This window comes from Acanthopagrus latus, chromosome 15 (genome assembly GCF_904848185.1).
Source record: "Acanthopagrus latus isolate v.2019 chromosome 15, fAcaLat1.1, whole genome shotgun sequence".
NCBI classification, from domain to species: domain Eukaryota; kingdom Metazoa; phylum Chordata; class Actinopteri; order Spariformes; family Sparidae; genus Acanthopagrus; species Acanthopagrus latus.
In genome coordinates this window covers 20,618,383-20,639,696 of record NC_051053.1, presented here as the reverse complement: position 1 = coordinate 20,639,696, position 21,314 = coordinate 20,618,383, and the positions used below count along the sequence as shown (strand labels likewise).

The window sequence follows — 21,314 nt, the reverse complement described above, 5'->3', positions numbered from 1 at the left end:
TTGAATGTATAAATGCTGAGATGCTTCCTTCATCTCCTGTTGCGTAGTGTACACTCAACCATCCTTTGTGAGAGGAGAGACTATTTAATCACACAAATACTTCATTTAAATTGTCACGCCATTCACAAAAACAAACAGTGAACTTTTCAATTGCTCCCTTTGATTATATGTAATTATGAATATTATATTTCATTCTGCCCCAAATCCCTCTAAATCCTACACACTGGCTCTTTAAATCTGCACAGGATGTGATACAAAATGCCAGCAGCAGGTTCACGGCTGCTCTTGTGTTAAACCAGAATATAAATGTATTTTCTCTCCCTCACTCCTGCTTACTTAATTACCTCATTCTCTTTTCCACCTGCTCTGCCTCCCTTTCTCTTCCCCCAGCGCAGTGGGAAACACTCGCATCCAAGAGGCTGACCAGTCGTGTGCCATCATGCTAAAATCAATGCCATCTCTCTCTCTCGCTCTCTCGGACATGAAGAGGGGGGAACATCTCTTCATCTCTTCGTCATCATTGTCTGTCCATCCGCTCTTGGCTCAGCTGGGCGATGAGCCTGGGCCCGTCTGTTCGTCTGTTGTCCACCGGATGTTGCATGTCCATGGAGAGGATGTTCCTTCGTCCCTCTCCTCTTACAGTACCTGATATATTTCCAGTATTCTCAAAAAAAAAACAAAAAAACGGAGGCACGGCTGGACTTGTGAGGACACTGACAGACTGGCGAGATGAAAAATGTCAAACCCGGTGCTCCGGTCCTTTCCATCGTTACTGCTGGATTGGAGCCCCCCTCTCTCACTTCCAGCTGAAACAAATGATGTCAGAGAGAAAAAAAAGAAAAAAAGAGAAAAAACACATAGAAAAAAAATATATAAAATGACAACGTAAACTGATAAATCTAACCAGTGTCATCGCTTTACATGATCTGAGGTCACAGATACTTGTCACGCTATGGGAAGTGTGTTGTGCAGAATGAATATACAATATATATACATATATATTATGATTATTATGATTATAATTATTTATTGTGCATTTATTTTGCTTTGCATTATTTTATCTCACTACAATAACTAGCGCATATGGGTTTCATTGCACTTGTAAAGTCACATTCAAGAAATACGAAAATGCTGTCTCCTGTCTAATGTAGAACATAATTCTTTGTTATTCTCTCCTGCATTTATTTTTATACCATATTTAAAGACACTTTTACTTACTTGTACTATTAAAGTTGGCCCTCTATCTGTTACTATGTCCTGGGATGGATTCTTTGTTCTTAGCTTTCCAAACACACAGTGTGCCACTCAGCATACTGTATCATTCCCTCTGCAGGGTCGTAATGATCCACTAGCAGTGCTCCAGCAGTGCATTTCTGCTTTCTACCACTAGATGGTGTTAAATTGTTTCCTACAGCAGGGATCCTTCCAGCTCCTCCCTGAACACAGATCAGCAAAATGCACCACATTGCTCTGCAGACAAATGAAGTTTTGTCATGCAAAAGTGTCATCAGTCGCTCGTCTGCCAGGGGGGTTATTGTTCAGACTGAACCGGTCTGAGGTTAGCAGGGTCTGTTGATGTTTCAACTCTTTGTTGGCAGAAGGGACAGGCAGTGTTTTTAAATCTCTGTGCCCTGGTGGTCAGCTTAGCAAGAGCCACAAAACAGACAAACATTATTGTCTCAGTTGCATCGAGGAATGTGAATTCAAAGCATCCTGTTAGCGTGCCTGGATGCGGAGCAGACAGTGATTTATGGATGGGAGGTTATGAGTTGTAATGTGATGTGGTCGGAGTACCAATGAGAGAGGGGTAATTTAGGGTTACTTGTAAGAGATCTTTGTCCTTTGTTGTCCACCGTGCCAAAATGTCATTCACTTACTAAAATTTTAAAATGCAAAATGTCACAGGAGAGGAGGGAGAAAAGAAAAAAAAGACAAAGGAAAAGCTCTTATTTTGATAGGTTTGATGTATTATGGGTGAGAGGGCAATCAAAAAAAGAAGAATGACTAGAAATCAAAGAGAAATATCAATCGGCAGAGAGAGGCAGACTGGAAAGTGAGAGGAGTGAAGCTTGGTTTGATTCACACAATGACCAGGGCCAATAGGATAAACCCTCCCAGTCTTGAGGAGGGAAAGGGGGTGGTGGGAATTCAAACTAAGGCAGGCTTTACAGTGAGTCAAACACTCGCAAAGACAGACTACAGACAGTCTCCGCAGCACTAACATACAGGCTCACTGTGACCTGGAGCTCCTCTCTTAAACCTAAGATCAAAAAGACTTTACAAAGAGAAGAGAAAAATTTAGACTGAGAGAGAAACCAAAGAAAGACATACAACTCGTTCAGGTGGGATGAAAACTGAGTTGTGCCCAAGAAGCTTTTAGTTGTGAGGAAGAAAAGAGGAGCGAGGACAAGCCTGAGGATACTACAGATTATGTTGCCATGGAAACCGAAACCTGGAAGCGGACGAAAGGACCACTGAAGGTGGACGACCTCCCGTGACTGCATCCTCGACACATTACTGTCCCCCTGCGCACTGTGGTGAGAGGTACATGAACCAGACTTTACACTTCACTGCTGCAACACCTATTTAACACTTTCAAATAGTTGTGCTACGTCAGGATGTTCAAAAAATGTCATCTACCACAGCAGATAGTATGCTTTAATTTGAAATTAATGCAAGTTATTAATTCAAGAGAGTCTTTGATGATAGATAATATGATAATAAGATAATATACGTGGACATACACATGAGAACACTTAATTGGCTGTAATTTTGCTCTAAAGGATGTCAACACAAATGGACTGAGTTTGAGAGTTTAAGTGTATGTGAGGAAACTGATTATGAGTGTGAAAGTACCTCATGTACCGATTGGATTTAACAGAAGGAAAAAAAACAGAAAGTGTAGATAAGTAAATGCTGGCTCGACAAATCCCACGTGAACGCTCTGGAAAAGTGGGCAGCGAGAGACCGAGATAGTGAGACCGAGTGACTCAGTGAGTCTCTGAATGACTAAGCGCGGAACCATGTAATCCGACCAGAGGTAGCTGCACTGCTATTTGGCAGTATCTAGCCAGCAGTGAGGGGTTTGATTCCCACTGGGGCCACCCATAGTAAAAAAAAATATACACCTTCAAGGTACCGTAAGGTGTTCTGGATAAAAGTGGCGAGTAAATGACTATAATTAGCGGCTGCAGGTTTCAGGGAATTAGTGTTGTGGGGGGGAGAATTAGTGCGTGATGATGATGTTGTAGTGGTGCCTCTGAGTGAGATTAAGAGTCAGTTTTGCCAGAGAAAAATGAAAAAAAGAAAGAATGACAGATAATGGTGTTAATGTGCATAATCAACCTGTACTCCATGTGTACAAAACCCTCCATTCTCATCCTCTCTGTTCACGTGTGCGTGTGTAAATCCTTGTCTGTTCACTTTTCATGTCATTAATGCATTTGTGTGTAGTCATGTGTGGACTGGTGTGGTGTGGGAATGTGTGTGTGTGTGTGTGTGTGTGTGTGTGTGTGTGTGTGTGTGTGTGTGTGTGTGTGTGTGTGTGTGTGTGTGTGTGTGTGTGTGTGTGCGTGCGCTCCCACAGTATGCGTGCAGTGAGCGGTGGGGAGTTTGCCTTCTGATCCTTCTTACAGCTCCGGTGACTGCACCACCTTGTACAGGCCGCTCTGATGTCAAAGAGGATTTAGCACACAGACACATTACAGTTTCTTTAGCAACAGAAAATACTTCATCATAAGCCTCTAAAGATAGTGGAACTGGTGTTTGATAGAAGCCTTAACAACATACTTAACACGTGAAGTTTACACATGAACAGGTACTAAGAAAACACGGAGTAAAGAGGATTAAATGGGCCGAGGAATGTTGCGTTTTTGGCTTGCTTGTGGTGAATATTTCTGTTTAAATTGACATTTTTATAAAACAAACAAAAATAATGTTTGCCTTACTTGCACGCTGCATTTGGTAGAAATGAAAATTCCGTCATTATCTACTCACCCCCATGCGGATGGAAAGCCTGGTGAAGTTTCCCAGTCCACAAAACATTTCTGGAGCTGAACAGCATTGCGAAATTGTCATGAACAACTCACGTCGATTGAGAATTGTGTTAAAACAGTGGAAAACAACTGGAAAGAAAAAAAAACATCTAATGGTTTCATACAGCTCGGCTGGCGTAATCCAAGACTCCCGAAGACCCCAAATCGATTTGAGAGGGCATTATTTACACCCTGAACGCGCGGTGGAGCTATTGCTAATGCTTTCAGCTTATCAGCTACGAATGAATTAAATATCTTTTTTTAAAAATTAAATATAAAATTTAAGGATTTCTTAACACTTGGACTAGGCCAAACAAACAGGAGCCTGTTTCAGGAGCCTCCAATCTGTTTCAGTTGCTTGAAAATGACAGAATTTTTCATTTTTGGCTGGACTCATCCTTTAAAAGAACTATTTTTAAACCCCCTTAACGTGCAGAGGCCTGCTGGTGCCCCAGCCAAACTCATGCTCCGCAGCCAAGCATTGTTGAAGAACCCACAGAACTTTATTTCAAATCTTAAGTGGAGATCCTTCAGTTTCCAAAGACGCCAAATAAATCTCAAATAATGCCCAAGACATCGTTTCATTTCTTTTTGAAGACTTGGGAAAAAAAGAACTCACTCGAAAAAGTATATAGCTCCAATAAAGATCTTGAGCATCCTGGTACAGAATGTAAACGCGAATGTGTCAGACGGGGTGACAGAAGGCCATTTTAGATCCTCAAAGGGGAAAAGTGTATGTTAAGGGATTAAACAAACAAATCCCACACTGTAAGTGCAAATGGAAGGTGGTGTTAATCACTGCAGCTAAGTAGAGCCATCCTGATGTGAAACGAGAAACGCCGCACTATCATAGCATCTCTAATTGCCCCTCATCCTCCACTAAAGCACTTAATGCAGCTGAGGCGAAGGACTTGCCTCACATTCTTGCCACTACTTAGCTCGGAAAGCATTATATACGGGCTGCTAGTCATTATCAAGATGGATTGTGGTGACAAATGGCTGCCCAAACTGCCTAAAGCAGCCTCCTGGCAATGTTGGCATTAGACACATTTACACAGAAAAGCCCCCGAAAGGACCTGCCCCCCCACCACCACCACCACTACCACCCTCCTCCTCCTCCTCCTCCTCCTCCTCCTCCTCCTCATGCCCCCCCAACCCCAACTGTTAATGAGCCAACAGCCCGGCGTAGTTTGGGAAAATAGAATCCGCAAATGCAGATAATGACATGGTTCCTCTTTGTGTAATTGGCTCCGAGTGAAAACATTTCATTTACCTCTCTTTCCCTCTCTCTTTATATCCTGTGTGTGTGTGTGTCTGCGTGTGTGTGTGTGTGTGTGTGTGTGGTCACGTATGGGTGTGTGTGCGTGTGTGAGTGAGGTTTGAGCTGCACGGTGAATTAAATGCAGTTCGACTGTAATTAACTGCACTTACCAGTCTGTGTGTGAGACTTTCTGACGCACCGATAATTGAGGCATCAGGTTTTGTTTGTTTTAACCTGCCTTTGAAGACACGCTGGGAAGATGTTTCACATGGTTTAGCGGGCGTACATCTGTGTGTACAAATTTGAGAAGCCTTGGAAAGGATTCCTTGCCAGTTTTCATCCAATTATTAAACAACTTAATGTCTGAAATATCAAAATATTTAGCAGCTCGACTGGATTCTTCATGCCCTATTATGTTTTTCATTTCACTTTGAGGAAAAAAAAAAAAAAAAAAAAAAAAAAGGGAGCCATTGTTATCCAGACAGAAAACATTACCATGGTATTATCATGCCATTCTGAAAAACAAAACATAACAAGTTTCCCACTGATGATAATAGTTGTTTTCAGAAAACGGGCCTGTGTCTAGCTCAGCAGTCTCTCTGGTATTTGTAATTTCATTAGAGGTCTGAATTTTGGAACCAAGGTCTGCCACAGTTCAGCGAAGCGTATCCCCCAAGTATTTGCGGTTCTTGTAAAACATAAAGCCGTGTTTGTGGACAATATTAGTGTTTAGCAGACGGAGGGGTCCGGTTCAGTTCTGTCTCGGCGTTAACACACAGAAAACCACAGTCTCCTTCCGTCTCCGGGACTCGGGGATGATTAGCGTTGAGGAGAGACAGACAGATAGAGTGACAGAGAGGTACAGATGGGGAAAAGAAGGCACGACTTCTTGTGGAGGAGGGTATATGCCGCGCACGAAGCCCGAGTGGTGTTGGTTTTGGTTCCCAGTAGGTCATCTGTCCGTTTTCCTTGTATCTCCAAACCCCAACCGCTAACCACCCATCTGTGCACCTCAGCGCTTCCCCCCCGAAGCCCCTGAACCTCTACCCCAAAACCGCAATTTGTCCTGCAGCAGAGATTGATGAGGATAGCTCAACAGTGCCGACACTATCATACATAGGCGAGTTTTCGGAGTGGAGAGTGAAGCGCGGCTGCTGACTGTATGGGCCATCCGTCATGTCCTGTGTACACAGTCGGTCAGGTCATCCCTCATAAGTCCCAGAGGCTTCGCAGACTGTAGATCAACGGAGTCTCAGCATGCCTCTTCGAGTGTAGAACAAGAGGCTGCACACAGAAGCAGAGCCTCTGACCAGGGGTTCATGCATTTCAATACACAGTCAGCATGATTGAGACAGAGCAGCCGAAGACAAATGAGACATGGAAGGTAGATCAGTGGAAGATGGAGAGAGGTCATGACTCCCTGATGCAGTAGGTGGTGGAAGGACCCAGCGGGAGTGTTTGGTTTAGTTATTCTAACCTTATGATGGGTGTGTGTGTGAGTGTGTGTGCTTGCATATGCAGAAGAAGCACATATCTGAGAAGTTCCAACCCTGATGAAGATATTTGAGGAGTGACGCTTGGCCAAATAAATAAATGTGTCTTCTGGACATCCGCAGGTGAAAAATACCAAATATCAAACATTCAAGTCTGGAGCGTCGGAATCTGTTTTTTTGGCGGAGAGTACAAAAATCCAAAAATGCTTCCTTCCTCTACAGGTTTGATCTCTTTTGATGAAGAAAACAAAAATCAAAAGCAGATTCAAGGGATTGGATTTGCACAAAAAGCATATTTTCTGTCCAACTCCAACAGGTCTCTTCATCTGGGACAGAAAAAGCTCCGTAAGGATTCGTACAACATCTCGTCTAGATGGACAAACAGCTGCTGTGTAGCTTATGGCAAGTGCTGCTGTGACGATGATATACAGACTCGGACATGGCTGCCATGACCTCGGGGTCAAGGGCAGAAAAGAGGAGGCAAAAAACCAGAGTGGATTATGATAAAGTAATTTGTTCCATGTCAGAGTGAGTTGCGGGTCCAGGAAAGGAAGAAAGGGAACATACAAATTTGCACAGCAAAGAAGAGTCTTTGAATAAGAGCGGCCAATGGCCTTGAGGCAGTTTGGTTCTCTGTCAGGATTTCTGACTTGATGTCATGCAATGCTTGTCAAGAGCAACATCTGCTGAAAAGATGCTTGAGTGATGGTCAAAAATGTGCTGGCGCAAATTCTGACAGCATGCACACGGACGGATACTCCATCCTGAATAGAGGAGGAATTATGTCTGAAGCTCTCTCTGGTGCTGGCATGATAAAGTAGACACTATGGTTATTATGGACACTGTGGGTCATTCTCAGTTCAGTTTGCTCCATAGTATATCACCAAAGAGTAGAAGACTGGACTCCCAAAGGGCGCTGTCGAGTTCCCCAACTCTTCCCCTAATAACATGCAGATGGGCCTCCTTAATGCCTGTTTACATATCTGCGGCATAGTTCATGACTAAAGTAAGCAAAGCCCTAATTATTTTACCCGGCGACGGGACCAATAAAATCAACTTCCCCTTCTCGTTATGGGTGTTTAAATGTATCCTTTGATGGCAGGGCTTTGTTTATTTTTGGAAGAGTTGCGTAGCCGAGAGGAAAGCAAATACAAGTAATGACACAGGGACGCTGACAAATGGGGGCCCTGCTGATGGATTCATTTCCTCGATCATGCCTGGGAGGCTCGACTGCAAAGGTGGTTCACCATGAACGCACATTTAAACAATTGTAGACATGATTGGCAATATCAATATCATGTTATCAGATGTAAGACAGTCGTGCATCATCACAGACTTCCTGACATGGTGCCCCACCAGCGTCAGACTGTTTGATGACTGTGTTCATGTGACAACCCTGTGTAGACATTAAATGCATAATAAGATCTATCTCTTTCTGTTTCCAGAATGCTGTGGAGAATAACTATCCCAGTCATACTGGCTGGGGTGCTCTGCATCACCGCAGAGACCAAAAAGCCTCGACCCCAGGGATCCATCCCGTCCCCTCACAAGACCAAAGGGAACCTGTCCTCAGAGCGTCACCACCGGTTACTGCAGCAGAAACCAGAGGTGCTCTCCTCCAGCCGGGAGGCCTTGGTGGTCACAGAGCGCCGCTACCTCCGCAGAGACTGGTGCAAGACGCAACCTCTCCGCCAGACGATCAGCGAGGAGGGCTGCCGCAGCCGCACTGTGGTCAATCGCTTTTGCTACGGCCAGTGTAACTCCTTCTACATCCCACGCCATATGGGCCCCAGCTCGGGTCAGGGCCAGAGTCGAGGCCAAGCCTCAGGCTCTGGAAGGAAGAGCCACAACAAGGTCCAGGAGCCGTTCCAGTCCTGCTCCTTCTGCAAGCCACACCGTATCACACAGCTCACAGTGCAGCTGGACTGCCCAGACCTGCAGCCCCCTTTCAGACACCGTAAGGTGCAGAGGGTCAAACAGTGTCGCTGTATGTCCGTGGAGGTGGGCAGCCACGGGAAACTGTGAAGAAGACTTAGAAATTACATCATATGAATATTGTTAAAGGTAGAATTTGTCAAGGACTGGCTTCAAGTTGAACTACTCTGCCTCGTGCTGTAAAATAATGGCTTGTCCAATAAACTGGCATAAAACATGGAACTGGTATTATTAAAAAAAGGCTCTGCATCAATTTAATGAGAGACTGGCAGCCATGTTGACAAGCTGTTGAAAGAACGATTTAAGAAGCTGCAAGAGACACTCGTGATGAAGCAGCCAATTATCAACATTGAACAAGATTTCCCTCCCTGTTATTTCAAAAAGCTCTTATCTACCTGGCTGTTTGTACTGTTGCTAATGGCTTCTTTTGTGATAAAGGAGTTAAAGTGCCTCAGAGTGTGAGAACCACAAATATTAGAGACAACTGTAGAAATGGTGTGACACCTTTAACAAAGGTTCTGTAATATGACGCGTTCTTCTGCAGTTGGATCTACAGTGGTTTGCTAGCAATGTTTTCACCTGGTGAAGATGCTGACAGTGTTTTATAATTATTGTGTTGGTTATGTTTTCCGTAACGTCGATGATGATGTTGGGGAAAAGGTTTCAAGAAACATGAAATAACACAGCTACCACCAGTGACACCCGCCTGCTCGGACACAAGCCCGGCTGTATTCTGTACATCTGCCATAAATATACTAGCCAGTAGGAAAAAAAAAAAAAGTAATAACATACTGCAGCATGTGTAATGGAGGTGCAATGCAATATATACAGTATAAGTATTTTATGTATGTATGTGAAAGGTATATTAAATCTATTTCATATAAAACAACAGTGGTGTTTACAGTGTAGTGCTGTCTGGCTTCATATCATGGTTGAACAAATAAAACAGAAAATCAGCAACAGCAGAATTTTTATTACAAATTTATGTCATTTCTTTTTATTGAATAAATATATTTTTTTCATGGTCAAGGGGAATTCAATATTGCACATGAACATCACATCACATGATCCTATTGCTCCATTGACCTACGGGAGTTCACACACTCATGTAAAGTAGGAAAACTAACTGCATAGAATTCTGCTTAAAGGGAAACTCCACCAATTTAACACATTCGAGTGTATTTTGAAGCCTTCTCGAGTTTTACTGCATCTGTTCACAGCAGCATAAACTGTCATGGCTCCAGAGGAAGCTGCATTTAATCTGATAAAGTGCCTAAAGTGATGTCACCACAAGTTGCATTGTTGGTAATTTAGGCGCCAGTTACTGATAAGCAATCTGCATAATGGACGGTTTAAAAACAAATGATCAAAATCTGATGAACCGGAGATATTGCCTTTTTAATTGCGCACATTCTGTCTTTCTTTTCAAAACCTGGAGCCTACAATACCCACAATGCAACCAGCCACTGTAAGTGACACCACTGGAGGCAGTTTATCAGATTAGATGCAGCCGTCTCTGGAGCCACAAAATACTTCATACTATTATTTTTACGCAATAGTATTCTCCAAGACTTGCAAGCACACTTCAAATTTGTAAAATTGGCAGAGTTACCCTTTATAACATAAAGCAAGTTGACAATATGGCTCAATTAAACAATAGCAGGTCCATATCGGATCACACCTCTCGGGTATGCATGATGTTTTTGATGAAGAAAACACAAGAAGAGGTTCTGTATGTAAAACACACATTTAACTGTGACTAGCCTCTGAGACACTCAGTGAAACCAATAAGAAAATTAAATTTGTCGTGTTTTAGCGCATGTAAAATGTATTTTTCTTCTTTAATGCAACATTTAATTACACATGATATGTCTCTGATGTGCGCTCTGTTCTACAGCACTACAGACCTCTCCACTGTGCTATAAGGCACTTTGCTGTTCAGGTATAGAAACGTTATAAAAGTCTGTGCTTGTCACTGTTGAGGAAGATATAAAGAAGGAAACGTGTTCATGCCTTCCTGGTAAACTCAACCTGGGTAAAAACAACAAAATAGGCTACATATGGCTTTTTGAATACTGACAAGGTTCGGATGTACTGAAGTGTTGCTACACATGTCAGACTCTGGCGGGCATTTCCTGGCAAATGACTCAACTGCATTCAATCACCTCAGCTCATGTTCGTTTTTTCGTAGCAATATTTCACTCAATTATGCAAAAGTGCTATCAAAGGGAAGCTGAGAACGTAATATTTCATCCTGCTTTTGAAGCAATATAACATCCACTTTGAACCAACTCACAATAAACAAACAGGTCTAAAATCAATTGAAAACAAACACTGGAAGCAAATAAATGTTGTAAAAGTGACTGATGAGTCATTGTCAGATTGTACAAACAGAGGTTGTGCAACAGGCTTGGCGATGATAATTTTTCCATTCTCTGCTTCAGATCTTCTGACCAAGCTTTGCTTTCTGTGGGATAAAGAAAGAAAAAAAAATGGGTCTGAGTTATTTACAGCTGGCAGCACTGGCATTCATCTCGGGTATGTTACTGCAGGAGCCAGGAGTGTTGTTGCTTCAACACCCTGCAAAGTGTTGGTAAGAAACAGAGCCAGAACACATAAAAAAAAAAAAAAAAAAAAGCACAGATAAGTGTGAAGACGTACTATTCCAGTCGCATGTTTGGGTTTCACATTGTAGGACGCCTTCTCCCTGGCGGCCTGTTTGAAGCACTCTTCGGCCATTTTGACCCTGGGACAAAAAAAAAAAAAAAAAAAAAGCTGGTATAAATTATCAGTTTTCCTTTCGAAACACGCTCATTCACACTGTTGAAATTCACTATTTCACCATCAAAAAAAACCCATCACAAAATCAAAATTCCAGCTTGGAACATCCAGACTATGGTCATGAGGTATTTGGACACAATGATCTCGGTTTGTCAAACGGCCAGTCCTCATAGTTTGAAATGACTCAGTCTAGTTTACTACTGCATGACGAGAGCCAGCAGAGTCGCTGCTCATTTGTGCTGTGAAGGTCCAGTTTTGAGAACGGCCTGTTACTTTATCTTTAATGCATTTGAGGGAAAAACATCGATCATTCTTACTTTGGCATCATTTTAGCACGCTGCCCTCCCAACATCACAAGACTGATTTCAACCCATCGCTGCATCTCACTGCAGACTTAGTAGGACGGCATGATGTGAAAGACGTGACAAGATGGAAACAGACAGAGAAGGAAACTCAAATGGGGAGAAAGGGCATCTAGTGACAAAGGCTCAGGTACAAGGTCGAAAGAAATGTCCTTCAAGAGGGACACTTCCTACATTTCAGAATCAGTACTTCTACTTTTACCAGAGTCTGTTTTTGTTGATACATGTTGATATATACTGTATATTGTTACATTTCCCCAAAAAACTAAACCTGAAGGACAGGGGTCACAGGTTGGGAAACTAACAAAGCGCTGCACAAATCCCAAAAGGGTTGAAGCAACCTGGTCCTTTGGGTTCTAAAAAGGTGGCCGTAGAAATAAAACCCACAGTCACCTACTGATTCTATCAAAATGAGAGACAAACAAAAAAACACTGGGCCCAAAAACTAAAGGTGAATTTGGAGTCACTAACCACCTGAGCAAAGGAACTGCAGCCCCCTTATATAGACTTCCAGCCCTGATTGCAGCCAGCTGAGGGAGAACACCACAGGTGCACCCGATAGCTTCTGATTACCTGTGACCTGGACCTTGAGAAGTCCCTGTTGGTATCAGGACTTTGGGGAATCTCTGATCTTTCCTTAACACAGTGTATTAATAAACACATGCCTATATATCAGATGATTTCCCCAATATATTGAGAAATATACCAATAATTGCCATTTTTTCTCACTATGTGAAATATGTATTCTGGTAATATATGTAAAAGATATTTCAAGGGATTTATTCATTATATTTTTGATTGTATTGTTGAAGTAAATATTAAGATCCAGTGTTTAGCTCGCATGTTCCAGGCTTCTGTAGAAATATGGCGGTGCAACATGGCGGACTGCGTGGAAGAGGACTTCCTCTGTAGATATACGGCTCATTCTATTGTAACACAAATGCAGTGGTTTAAAGTTTGAGGTAATCATACACTAATGAAAACATAATTGTGAAAATGCTATCCCACCTCTGCCCACAGAGCCTCCACATCCTACACACTGGACTTTTACAAAGACATTTGATTTGAACATTTTATTCCAGCAGGCACAGATGGCCTCTCCTCAGTACGATGGCACTGTGTGTGCCAGTGCTGAATGTTTGCATGTCCATATAGGTGAGGATTAATATCTGTCGACCCACCTGAGTCTCAGAGGAAACCAGCGGAGAGAGAACTGGGGTGTTTGCCGATGGCAAAGGGCAAAGAGTTAATGCTTTCAAATTTATTTTCATTCTTTCCTACTGAACAAGCAAAGCTTGTGACATTTTGCTTCTCTTGCAAATACATATCACAATTCAATCTTCATTTGGCATAATGGACCAATTTGCTTTTTGTTGACATACTCAACAGTATCTTTATATTCATCAAACCACTGGAAGCTAACTGGATGCTGCATGTGTTCTTTTCATTACTGGGGTGAGGACGAAGATTTGGGTCATTTAACCTCTTTTCCCTTCATGAATTTGAATGAATCTGATAGGATCTTCAGTGAACACGAGATGTACTGCAAGTTATTAATGGTTCGGAAACTTGCGCTTGGGGAGAATTCTTAACATAGGAACACTGGTGTATCTGTAATGACATTTAAAAGGTCAGATCATGGCGTACTCTTCCCAAAGACAAAAAAATGAAAAAAAACAAGAGACCCCAATATCTTGGCCAGGTTGGATTTCAGGACAATGGGTTCAAGTGTCCTGTCAGCAGAAGGCCTCAGTTTCAAGTATAATATCATATTCTCACCGTTCCTGTAACATCAGCTTATTCTGCTTCTTCCACTGCTCTTTGAAATCGGTGGAAAACTCGTGCCAAATGGAGAAGAAAGTGTTGGGAGAGACTTCTTTCTCGCCCGCCTTGGGTTTGACCGAGAAGGACACGCTCAACTCCAAGAAGCTGAGGACAGAGAACAAAAACATTACTTTACCCAAGACCAAACTATTACACCATGAGATTAGAGAAACCCACACCGACTGTTGTGAAACCCAGCCGTGCTGAGCAAATATGCAAAATATGAAAGTTAATCTTGAAATAATATGCCTTTTTTCACAGATTTAATGGCAGAGTAACGCGGGAAAAAAAAAAAAAAAAACACAAACCAATGATGACTATGCAGTTCAGAGGACGGATTTACCGCCAGGGAAGCAGTGTAGTCATATTCTGACCCCGACAGATTAACTTCCCGGGATAAATAAAACTCTTACACACCTCATACAGTGTTTAGCTTTGTCACTCCTCTCTCTAATGTGCATAAGCCTCTATGGAAGCTGTATGTAAGCACCGGTGAGGAAAGAGGGGAAGGAAAAAAAGATGTCCGACATGTAGAGAAAAAAAAAAGGACGCATGTGGCAGCGGATGACACGTTGAAGTGTTAAATGTGGTGGCCGTCCGCAGTGGATCAATACAGCGGACAGGTTGGGGTCTCTTTGTTTGGAGTGTGCTATAGGAACACATTCCTAGCCAGCAGTAACAGAAGCCTGGAGCCAAGGCTGTCTACTCTCGCTCCGCTTAGATAAACAACGCAGACACCGCACAGGGGGCCTCCCGTCTGCTGAGGGCCTGGCGTGATGGCCTGCACCTTCCATGTAACTGAAGCAACCAGGAGTCCTAAATATTGACAAAGCAGCGAGATTGTGTTTCCCCCGCCACGGCGAGAGAGTGTAGCACTTCAAACTGTATTGGATTGTGTTTTTTTTTTTTTTTTTCTTCCCCTGCGATGCCTTTACTTTCAAATTCATAACTTTTTGATCGCTGCTTCGACGCGCCGGGAAAAGGAGCAAAAAAAAAAAAGCGATGAAAAAAAAAGTGTTTATTTTACCGGCGAAGAGGCTCTCGGAAAAATGTGTAAAGATTCTCTTACATCTTCTGAGTGTCTGCCAGCTGCTTCTCTTGTGTTTCCAGTTCGGTTTTGGCTGTAAGAGAAAAAGCATAAATAAATACAGGATTAAGATCAGGGTTAAGAGGAACACAGGATTTCCTGTAACATCCAAAAATACATTTTTTTTTGTACCTACGATGCAATTGAGCGGGATCGCACATGTCACCATTACTTAAAATCAACAGCCATCCCCAAGGTCAGCGCCGTACCGACGGGTTATTGAGTGTCGGATTCTCCGCTGTTGCACAACTGACAAATGAGCGCTACAGATGGCGGGACAAGTGCCTCATTGTGCCGAGTTACCTCAGATGGAGACGGATGACTTTGTGTGTGTGCGAGAGAGGTGTGAGAGAGTGATAGAGGTGCAGGGATGGTAAGAAAACTGCACTCTAAATAACTGTGGGCTGTTCCATCCGCTGCCTTATAGATCTGAGTTACGGCAAAGCGGCAACAGGCATGTAGAAAAATGACACCGCCACGTATAGACTGGTTCCTTGTAAGCCTCTTTCACTGCGCTGGTCTTGTCTGCACACAAGGCTCGATTTTTTTTCACGCGAAGATGAAGGTCAAAGCGCTTCTGCCATTGTGTGACAAGAAGAGGCATTGTTTCCCCCTGTTTACACTCGACACTGTGATGATGATGATGATGGAGTAGACAAAGAAGGCGAAGAGGAGAGTGATGTGACAGAAGATGAGGTAGAAGGACGGTTATTCACTCGTTGGAGAGCGCGGATGTTGTTTCTGTTCACCAGTCGATGTGCGTTTTCCCTCGAGGACTTGAGACGACCATTCTTTCTACTAGATCAGTTGTAGCAAAACCTGCCTACTTTTTTATACAACCTCCTTTTTAACAGAAGTGAGATCGATGTTAAGAGGTCAAATCGGGATTCTCATGGTTGTCTTTTGCTTTGGACAGTAGCCAGGCTGCAGGCAGTTGCCGTCTTCAGTGACATAATACTAAAAGGAAACATGACAAGGGGGAAAAGTTGTGTATGTCCATGTTAACTTAGGTTGAATAATTACAGTAGTTCAAAGTCTTTTTTGGGTCTTCTTGTGAAACCAAAAAAGGTAAAGGTAAGAAAGGTGATTCAATGTTTGGGTAGTTGATGACCTGAGGCAGTGAGACTCAGAAATCAACTGTCTTTCTCAATAGTGGCCTTCTGTACTGTTAACCGACAATGTTGACAACACTTTGATTTCCTTTTGCATTCCCTCAGGGTTAGGGTTAGAGAAGGAACAACTGCTCTCAGATGTTTTCTTTCAAAGTGTTAAAGTCTGAGTTAGAAATTGACTGAATTCATTACCAAGCGTCATCATGGTTAGCAGTGGTTTCATTATTGTGAGAACAAACAGCTTAGATCACAGCAGGTTTACATTACATTGCAAGTCAAATAATGAAAAAGAGGGAGTTTCGACTACCAAACAATGAGTGCAACGAATTCGAAAATTTGTAATGAAAACTTATTTCAATTAGCTGATTGTAATGTTTATTCATACAACTCATAATTTTAGTCAGAAGACTTGCACCTGTTCTGTTATACTCAAAACTTCTGTATAAGTTAATGAAAGCAGATTAGTAGTTCCTGAGTGACTTTTTACAGTGTGAGAGTTGAACATCATGGTGCACATTAGGAGATATTTCCAGCGCAGGCCACAGCACTTATCTCAGCGGGCCATCAGGATCATTTTGACTGTGTTATGAATGATGATATAAGAGAGCAGCAGTGAAATGTGACAGCCTCATTCAGGAAGAATGCCGCAGGTTACTACTTATCACGTTTCAGATCCATTTTCAAATATAAGGGAGTAGCAGTAGAGTCGATCCAGCTGTTTTTTTTGTTTTTTTTTAACTCTGTCTCTGTCTTCACTGTGCTGCTGTGTGACAAAAGGTTAGACTATAAATTCTCCCTCAGACAGCTTCTCTGTCCACTCAAGGCCAATTATCTGCAAGCTGCTGCTGCTTTTAACTGTCAGAAACGACCCGAACTCTCCGCGTGGCTTTTCCAAGACAGACATGACAGTAGATGGGACAGAGAATCTTTCCTGGCACAGTTCTGTGTCCTGCTCTCATCCCGGGAATATCTGGTTGCTAACATGTAATTGAAGCCAGAGCCACATCTCAAAAATCTCAGACGAACCCGTTGAGACCAGCTTCACCATTCCGCTGTGTTAAATCCATCTGCGGGCCACAATCATGTCTCCCCGTGCTGAAGGCTCATCTATAAATGATGACAAATTGATAAAAATGCAAACAGGGCTTGCGAGAAGCATTTTTCATCAGTAATCAAAGCTGTCGCAGACCAATTACTACATCACTGACATGGACGAGTCAGTGAATATCAATTAAAATGTATCAATTCTGACATTTCCCTGAAGCTCAACAATTCAGAGTGGCGAATAATTAAAGAGCATAGTTCACCCCAAAAAAACAAAAATACCTGTAGTGTTGTTTACCCATCTGGATTGTTTTGGTGCAAATTGCCACAATGCACATGAACACACCTGAAGAACGACTACCCAACTCGAGACATGGGAGCATCCATGTGAATGTAGCATGCATCACTGGATATTTGAAGCGCAACACAACCACAAGCTGCATTCATGGAGAAGCTCAGATTACCTCTATATTGCTTCTGTAGGAGATGCACTTTTGTTACCTCCACCTGCACTGAAGATGAATGTTTGTACCAGCCGGAGCAGATGTTGTCATTTTTAAATTGTGTACTTGCATGGACCGTGTTTTCTAGCCTAACGTTAGGTACCTTAGTTAGCTGTGGATCTGGTGGTTGTCTTGAATAACCCGGGTCATGATTTCTGAAAATAGACGTCGCTGTTGAGTTTTTCAAATGTGTTTTTTTGTGAACACAACAAGCTGAATGTCACGTAGTTCCATTGTTTTTGAGAGCTACTCTCTCTCTGCGGCCAATATTTCGGAAAACTTGGCAAGTCGCACAACAACAATCAAGACAGATGAGGAGCACCACAGCTGAGTACAGATTTTGTGTGAACTATCCCTTAAAATTGACTTTAATGCTGAAATATGGGGACATTTTGGCATTTTGGAGCCCAATAATAAGCTAATAAAACTGGTAAATACAAGCAAATAAACAGAGATGTATTATTTAAAGATGTCTATCCTGATATCGCATCATGTGGGTCAACATAGTGAAGATCAACATGTTGATATTCCCTTTGATTTTTCACATAAGTCGGTACACATAAGCATGAACAGCGGAGTTGTATCTGATAGAAAAAAGCGAAGGGTGAGGGGGGAGAGTTTGACATCAGTGTTACTAATCTTCATGTCCATCAGAAACAGATTATCACATGGCCGGTGCTCTCTCGCTAGTCACAGTGACTCCATCAAAGGTTTGCATGCATGAGAATTTGTGAAGCGAGCGGGGAAAATCGAGCTAGACCAAACAGCCAAGCTCCAACAAGTCCGCTCCCACTGTTATTCTGTGGTTAGTTTCATGGTCAGAAAATAAACAAAAGCGGTTTAAACTGTGGAGCCAGAAACAGTTTAACCCCGGGCTTTTTAGAAATTACAGAAATAACAAAAATAAGACATTTGGCTGTTGTTCTTTTTTTTTTTTTTCTTTTTTTCACCACCGCAGTGGAGGAACCCCAAGAATCTCGTCTGGAGCCTTCTGAGTCACATGTCCATGTTACGGTGCTTACATTCTGCTCTCAGAGGGAAAAACCTCGTCATTTGCATCAAAGACAGAGCTCCCATATTTCTCTCAAACACACAGAGAGAGAAAGGAAAAGGAGAGGGGGAGAGGTGGAAATGGGAGAGATGCTTTTATCTGCAGACTTCCTTTAAAATGGACAGTGAGCATTACCACGGAAGAACATATGCTATATATTAAACTCTCATCTGAATACAAAAGCAGTCGGGAGAGGCCTGTGAGCCGGGTCCTTCAGAAAGATTGGTCACAGTCAACTGAATGTAGCAAGGGTCAAAGCCGACGCTACGTAGAGAACGACATTTGGCTTGTTATTTTTAAAGCAGGCATAACAAACTGAGTCTTACACCTTTGAAGTGGACCACAATATCCCAATATTATTCCACCATGGATGTCCAATTATGGACAAGAAAGCACGACGGGATGACGTCTGGTGACGGACAAACACAACAGCATTTTCAGGGGATTTTGCTGTAACAATATCTGGAACACAAATGTAGCGGTAGCTGTTAGCTTACTTCATAACTGAAGTATCTGTCTTCAGTTAGGTCTTGTGGTGTCTACAGGAGATTCCAATGACGGATGGCATCATCAGTCTGTCGGTCCTGTTGGTTCACCGCTTTAGTCCAGACTGAAATATTTCAGCAACTACTGGGTGGCTTTAAAATTTGGTACATATCAGGATGAATCTTGATTACTTTGGTGATACTTTGATTTTTCATCGAGCCTCCCCAGCAGTAAAATTATCAACAGAATTGTAAATAAATTAAAGTTTTGACATTATGATGTCTTTCTACCGATGTTAACCAGTCTGGGACTAGCGCTGTGCTAGCCATGTGCACACTAACACTCTCCTTCTCCCGGGCTCCCAGTCTAAATCTCTAGCTGCACAGCTAACCGAGCTAACAAGCTAATGGCAACTCTGGTGATACGTGCCCACTTTTGTTTTGAGTATGAATTTGATAGGTGACCCAACACTCTAAAGTAAGATGGTGAACTTCGTAAACGTTATATCTGATAAATGTTCAGCATGTTAGCTTTATCAATGTGAATATGTTACCATGTTCACATTAGCATTCAGCTCAAAACACTGCTACGTAGCCTGACAAAGTTGCTAGCATGGCTGCAGACTCTCAGTCTTGTTGGAATAAGAGGGTGATGGAAGAGACGGGGATCATCATACACAATCAATTCATCATCATTGTTTTAACAGCCCTCTTAGTAAACATCTCACTGTGGAAGTTTATTTGATTTCCTAATAGGAGTGACGGAGTGATAGAAAGACAGAGGAGGTCAGAGGGGTGCTTCTAATCCCTCTGTCTGCTCCTCTGACGGAAAAAAGAAAGAGCCTTGTTATTAGAGACAGAGTGGAAAAATAAAGGAAGACAGGGAACCGAGGAGAAATCTTCAACACCAGGAGGAAGGATGAATATAAAACAAATACAAATTATGATGTCAAAAACAAAGGATCAGGTTCCAAACATGTCAGTTTTACTCCTGCATCTGTGGCATCCACTTTTGGCCTCCACAGTCAATTTAACAGGTTCACCTTCCACCATCCTGAATCTTCCTGCGAGCCAGAGAAAGACAAACTTTTATGAAGTAGTGATCCAAGATAAAAGACCCAGCTACCAAGCAAAGTCGTAATCTGTCAAAGGCAGATAGGCATACTTATAACAATAGCTGTGAGTTATTCAACACACCATGGAGTAAACAGGCGTCCCTATGGAAACGACACGGAGTGAACCCTCGTGTGTGTACTGTATATCAGCCAGAAATCTGCATGGAACAGATTTGGAAGTGTGTCTGCAGATGTAGAAATCATTCTGATTGATGAGCTGCTTCACATGTTCTCACACCACAGATGCATTTTCATCTTAGATATGCCAAGGCAGCACCGGCGCGGAGCACCTCTTGAACCAGGAGGGATAAATTATTTGCCCACTTTGTTTTAACCCTTTGTCTGACGGTAACACATGAGCAAACCACATGTTCGAACAGGCTGAGCATCACCTGTTTCATCGTATTTAAAGATATAATATGTAAAATTTCTGCATTCAAATGTATAAAACTGACATCATATCATTTAGTTGTGCAATTAAAATGATCCAAAATGCATCCGACAATCATCCAACCCCGTGAAATACCTAATTTTATTCAAGGTAACAGTGCTTATAACGTCTGAAGGAGAGTCAAAGAGTGAGGAAGGAAGCAAACACGAAGGTAAAATCATCTTCTAGTTGTTTAAAGGGTAATACCACCAATTGTAAACACTGAAGTGTGATTACAGGTCTTTAGAAAAGTTGTATGAAACCCGATGCGGCTGCAGAGGGTGCTGCATGTAATCTGACAAATAGCCTCCAATGAAGTTGCATTGTGGGTAATGTAGGCACCAAGTTTTGAAAGGCAAGAATCATGCACAGAATAAAAACGGTGGTATCTACAGTTCTGTCGTTACAATTCAGTGTCCACAACAAGTTCAACAATGTGTGGACTGCTCTTCAAGACCTGGTGACTTCATTACCCACAATGCAATTTAGTCACTGAGCACTGAGGGACATCACTGGAGGCTATTTGAGATTACAAGCAGTTTCTTCTTTGCACAATCAAGGTTGTACATGTATTCTACTTTATTTAACATATGCAGTAGTAAACACACTTCAATGTGTAAAATTGGTGAAGTTACCCTTTAACAATGAAGACAACAATGTGAATGATCCCACGCTGCTTACTCCTTTTGTTTGTTTTGATTGAGAGACCCCCAGTGGCACAAAATACATACTATGGTCTTAAAGAATAAAGCTGGGGATGTTCTATATTGCTCCTCTTGTCAACAAATATCATGAAA

At 42.4% G+C, this 21,314-nt stretch overlaps 3 protein-coding genes across 17 annotated transcripts in view; 2 read left to right on the top strand and 1 right to left on the bottom strand.

Moving 5' to 3' along the window:
* rgs7a (regulator of G protein signaling 7a) overlaps window positions 1–1,248 on the top strand; it is a 61,631-nt gene extending 60,383 nt beyond the window's left edge. For 3 of the 4 annotated variants that reach the window (XM_037122992.1, XM_037122994.1, XM_037122995.1), the window contains one exon: window positions 396–1,248. The gene's annotated coding sequence lies outside the window, so the exon portion shown is untranslated. Of the gene's footprint in view, window positions 1–390 lie in introns of all 4 variants that reach the window. The other variant, XM_037122993.1, reaches the window with a different exon arrangement.
* Window positions 1,249–2,117: 869 nt separating this feature from the next.
* grem2a (gremlin 2, DAN family BMP antagonist a) lies at window positions 2,118–9,614 on the top strand. Its single transcript, XM_037122996.1, has 2 exons — window positions 2,118–2,544; window positions 8,234–9,614. Exon 2 carries the CDS (start codon window positions 8,235–8,237, stop codon window positions 8,811–8,813), a length of 579 nt encoding a protein of 192 aa, XP_036978891.1. The 5' UTR covers window positions 2,118–2,544; window position 8,234; the 3' UTR covers window positions 8,814–9,614.
* A 661-nt stretch (window positions 9,615–10,275) lies between these two features.
* Window positions 10,276–21,314, bottom strand: part of LOC119033201 (formin-2) — a 46,454-nt gene continuing 35,415 nt past the window's right edge. For 9 of the 12 annotated variants that reach the window (XM_037122982.1, XM_037122981.1, XM_037122983.1 and 6 more), the window contains 5 exons: window positions 19,962–20,036; window positions 14,760–14,811; window positions 13,646–13,795; window positions 11,385–11,469; window positions 10,276–11,190 (listed from right to left, as the gene is read on the bottom strand). In XM_037122982.1, coding sequence (XP_036978877.1) covers window positions 11,164–11,190; window positions 11,385–11,469; window positions 13,646–13,795; window positions 14,760–14,811; window positions 19,962–20,036 — 389 coding nt within the window. In that variant the 3' untranslated portion in view covers window positions 10,276–11,163. Of the gene's footprint in view, window positions 11,191–11,384; window positions 11,470–13,645; window positions 13,796–14,759; window positions 14,812–16,915; window positions 16,997–19,961; window positions 20,037–20,169; window positions 20,273–21,314 lie in introns of those variants that run through there. The other 3 variants (XM_037122978.1, XR_005079197.1, XM_037122986.1) reach the window with 3 other exon arrangements.

What these genes read in the sequence shown, in the direction of transcription:
- grem2a (XM_037122996.1), top strand. Translation starts at nt 8,235, where the DNA reads ATGCTGTGGAGAATAACTATCCCAGTCATACTGGCTGGGGTGCTCTGC.